At 43.8% G+C, this 5000-nt stretch overlaps 1 protein-coding gene across 1 annotated transcript in view; it reads left to right on the top strand.

Moving 5' to 3' along the window:
* LOC105911941 (collagen alpha-1(XXVIII) chain-like) overlaps positions 1–5000 on the top strand; it is a 38146-nt gene that overhangs the window by 14266 nt on the left and 18880 nt on the right. Inside the window, exons 9-13 of the mRNA XM_031558887.2 lie at positions 65–109; positions 434–478; positions 768–821; positions 4659–4727; positions 4867–4935. Coding sequence (XP_031414747.1) covers positions 65–109; positions 434–478; positions 768–821; positions 4659–4727; positions 4867–4935 — 282 coding nt within the window. The remainder of the gene's footprint in view (positions 1–64; positions 110–433; positions 479–767; positions 822–4658; positions 4728–4866; positions 4936–5000) is intronic.

The following is a 5000-nucleotide window of genomic DNA, read 5'->3' as shown; positions in this document are numbered from 1 at the left end:
GTCACCTTTGTTTATTCACTTGTTTACAAAGATGTTCATGAACTTGTTTGTGATCTTTGCAAAGGGCGAGAGAGGAGAGTGTGGGACGCCGGGATTGAAAGGAGACAGAGTGAGTAGCTACATCCCTTTATTTGATCTGTTCAGTTCAATTGAATTCAGTCCAATTTTATTCATTTCTAGGGTCTCAAACAATTGTGCTTTAGATAAATACAGATAGAGATAGAAATACAGAATAAATGTTATACAATGAAGTTGTAGATTTAATTACTATTTTATTATATACTAATACATGTATTCCCTAGTTGGTTACCATCTTGACTTTCTTTGATTTCATGGTGTGTTTTTGTCTCTTCTCTCCGACTCTCCTCCTGTGTCAATCTACATCTTTCTTCTCTCTCTCGGTCGGTTATTTCTCTCTTCCTCACGTTCTAAGGGTCCTGAGGGTCCGGTTGGTACTCGTGGAAGCAGAGGACCACAGGTATGTCTACACAGCATCACACTAGCCACGCTCGGTCTTATGAGTCAGATACCATTGGACAGACCCTAAGGGAGCAAATCAGTGCTAAATCAATGTCCCAGTACTCTGTGTCCAAAGACACCGCCTGACTCTTTATCTCCTATCTCCCTCTTTCTCATACATCTGCATGATGTGTTGAATGTTGTTTAGGAATAGGGTCCTTAAACTGATGAAGGTAGCTGTGAAACATTGTTTTCCTTTTTTCTCTCCTCCTCTGCTGTCTTTCCTCTCCTCCTCTCTCTCTCCTCAGGGTGTGGCCGGCCCCCACGGTGATATTGGCTCTGAAGGCCCCCCAGGGAACAAAGTAAGTCTGATACCCCCCCCCCCCCCCCCCCCCCCCGAGTGCATTCCACTAATGCTTCGATGCGATGTGTTCCTACACCACTCTACTGCAGGCTGCTTTGGATAAGTGCTTTTCATGAAACATCCAAATATCTATAAGCAGGGGATGCTAGAGGGTGTTTTCTGGTATGCTGTGTGTGTGTGTCTATGTGTGTGTGTGTGTGGTGTGTGGTGTGTATGTGTGTGTGTGTGTGTATGTGTGTGTGTGTGTGTGGTGTGTATGTGTGTGTGTGTGTGTGTGTGTGTGTGTGTGTGCGTGTGTGTGGTGTGTGTGTGTGTGTCTATGTGTGTGTGTGTGGTGTGTATGTGTGTGTGTGTGTGGTGTGTGTGTGTGGTGTGTGGTGTGTATGTGTGTGTGTGTGTGTGTGTGTGTGTGTGTGTGTGTGTGTGTGTGTGTGTGTGTGGTGTGTGTGTGTGTGTGTGTGTGTGTGTGTGTGTGTGCGTGTGTGTAGGTGGTGTGTTTTCTGGTCTGCTGAGGCCTATTGTTTGACTTGATTTATGGGTTTAGCGCGAGAAAAGAGAGAAGTTAATAAAAGGAGGAGAAGAGGCTTTTTTTATGAACTCATGAACATGCTACCTGTACGGGCCTGCTGTGCAAGTGGTTTATGGGATGTAGAGAGCTGTGCGAGTGCTTTATGGGATGTAGAGAGCTGTGTTTGGCGTTGGTTGTCAATTGTGAGTGTGTCTTTAGAACACCTGTGCAGGTTACAGGAAAAGAACAGTATTTATATGCGATTTTTAGTGACACAGACACAATTACATAGGACATTACCACATACACACACACACACACACACACACACACACACACACACACACACACACACACACACACACACACACACATAGACACATGCGGACACAACCACATTCAGATATGCACTCACACACATACACTGTATCTGTCAGTCATGCTTGTCAGAAAGCAAAAGCTGATTGCGTGTGGACGGGTTAAATCCACTGAAGTGTTAATTACGTGTGTCAGTGACAGGCTCACCCTCCTGACATTCTGTCTAAACATCCTCATCAGACCTTCAACATGCTGCCTCACACACATACACTCAATTACACATGTTCATCATTACTCACAGTCACATACTTTACCTATGGCCACGGATACACACCCACACACACACATATATACACTGTATACACACAAACACACACACACACACACACATATAGATAAATATACTGTATACACACAAACACAAATACACACACACACACACACACACATATCCACACATATATTAAATTAGTATTCGAAACTGAACTTCTGTTTTATATCATTATATCACACACACACACACACCACATACATACACAGACACAGACACACACACACACACACACACACACACACACACACACACACACACACACACACACACACACACACACACACACACACACACAGGCCTCCCCATACACACACACAGACACACACACAGGCCTCCCCATACACACACACACACACACACACACACACACACACACACACACACACACACACACACACACACACACACACACACACACACACACACACACACACACACACAGGCCTCCCCATACACACACACAAAAGGAGATAAGCTATCAGTGTCAGTTCAGGCTTGTTTTGGACCGTTTTATTACCAGATATCTTTATTTTAATAAATAGGTAGAAAAAGACTTTGAAAGCATTACACAGCTATCATGGCAGCCTTTGTCTGATCCTTGTCTAGAGTGATGGCAACCCCCTGGGGACCCCTGCCAACATGTGCAGATGCTCCCAGCGAGACTGTAATTGTTTTTCTGGAATGTTCTAAGGCATGTGTTTGTGCATGTGTGTATGAGTGTGCGTGTGTGTGTGTGTGTGTGTGTGTGTGTGTGTGTGTGTGTGTGTGTGTGTGTGTGTGTGTGTGTGTGCGCGTGCGTGCGTGCGTGTGTGTGTGTGTGTGTGTGTGTGTGTTTGAGAAAGAGAGAGAGAGAGAGATAATTTTTTGTGTGTGTGGATACTTTTTCAGTCCTGTCATGTTGCTGTCTGTACACTGCAGGAGTTCTGACTGCCCTTCAGATGGAGTTCAGACATGTTTTCCTCCTACAGACATTTGCTCATGAATGTGTTCCTTTATCAAACATTGCTCTATTGTTTTTATGATACTATATAAAAGAGATCTCTCTGTCAGTTTTTATGTGAGCAGCAGCCTTGTCCTTCCACCTAACAACAACAGTAGAACTTCAGTGATAGGCAACCCCACGGCACCCAGGTGGATGGTATTTGTGTGTGTGTGTTTCTGTGTGTGTGTGTGTGTGTGTGTGTGTGTGTGTGTGTGTGAATACGTTTTGAATGATAGTTCATAGTTCATATTAAAACATTTGAATACAAGAAGAATGAGTCAGTGGGGATGAGAAGGAAGGGCCTTTGGAAAAAGTCCCACCTGGAAAGAGATGGAAAGTGTGTGTGTGTGTGTCTGTGTGTGTGGTCTGGTGTATATGTGTGTGCATGTGAATGTCTTGTGTGTATGTGTGTGTGTGTGTGTGTGTGCATGTGTGTGTGTGTGTGTGTGTGTGTGCGTGTGTGTGCGTCTGTGTGTGTGTGTGTGTGTGTGTTTGTGTGCGTGTGTGTGCGTATAAGGTGTCTAAGGGAGAGAGTGAGGTAAATGTAACAAATGAAAGGGGGCGGCAGGATGGAAGACAGACGGGGAACAGAGGGATGACAGAGGGGTGATGTCAGTGTGCCATCTGGGTCTGTTTCTTTCCTGTTCGCTGTGTGTTTGATCTGCATCTGAAGAAGAACAAGAGACTGGACTCTCTCTCTCTCTCTCTCTCTCTCTCTCTCTCTCTCTCTCTCTCTCTCTCTCTGTCTCTCCATCCCTGCCTACATTCCATTTCCACTCTTCTTCTCTTTCCCTTCTCTCCATTCTCTTGTTCTGACTAATCTTCATGACACACTTTGTTCTGTATCTTACCATCTTATACTTTAGTCTTTGCTTTCCCCTTCTTGTCTTTGGAGCCCTTTCTAGTCACTGTTACATTCATTCATTCATTTTGAACTGAGTGCTATACGCCAGATCAGTGGGAGAAGAGGGATATTACCTTTCTAGTTACTGTTACATTCATCCATTCATTCATTCATCCATCCATCCATCCATCCATCAATCCATCCATCCATCCATCCATTAATTCATTCATTCATCCATTCATCCATTCATTCATTCATTCATTCGCTCATTCATTCATTCATTGATTTTGAACAGAGAGCTGAACACCAGATCAGTGGAACAAGTGAAGCAATGTTGTTTGTGTTCCTCAAATAGAAACTTCAGAAACATCTGAGTCTGATGCCAAACCACATCAAATTAGTTGCAGAAAACTTTTCAATGGCTCTTCTTCCCCTTGCCAAGAGTATTTATCCAAAACTAACCATGGATGCTTGCTTCAGACAAGGCCCAAGGCGGAAAAAAAATATATTTTTAGCTAGCTGTGTCTGTCTAGAAGTATCTAATTTCAGACTGCCTTGCATATTGTGATTAGTTGCTTAATTGTTTGACAGAGACTTTAAGCTACATGACAGAACGGCAGCTTTTTGAGGGTGACCAAACATGACCAGTAATGGTAGTGGCAATCTGTGTGCGGAAACTTCTTCTAAGACTGTGCGCTATTTAACCACTGTTGTGCACCAGACAATTAAAGGTTTAACTACCGTACCTTAAATGATATGTGTGTGTGTGTGTGTGTGTGTGTGTGTGTGTGTGTGTGTGTGTGTGTGTGTGTGTGTGTGTGTGTGTGTGTGTGTGTCTGTCTGTTTTAGGGAGAGAGGGGACTTTCAGGCCCACCTGGAATTCAGGGTCTACCGGGGGTTGGTCTACCTGGCCCAAAGGTAAGGTCATTCAATGATCCTTCAAGTACACACACAGGCATATTGAATATATTCTACAAAGGAACTATATATATATGTGTGTGTGTGTGTCATTTTAAATGTGTGTGTGTGTGTGTGTGTGTTTTGTTTGTTTTTGCAGGGATATATTGGCACCCAAGGATTACAAGGCCCTCCTGGCCCACAAGGCCTTGGAGAACCAGGACTGCCAGTTAGTGTCTCATTAAAATACACTTTCCATAGGATTATATATCATTACCATATGCTAACACTGAC

This window comes from Clupea harengus, chromosome 21, assembly GCF_900700415.2.
Source record: "Clupea harengus chromosome 21, Ch_v2.0.2, whole genome shotgun sequence".
Lineage (NCBI taxonomy): Eukaryota > Metazoa > Chordata > Actinopteri > Clupeiformes > Clupeidae > Clupea > Clupea harengus.
The sequence above is the reverse complement of the archived record's forward strand: the minus strand, read 5'-3'. Positions and strand labels throughout refer to the sequence as shown.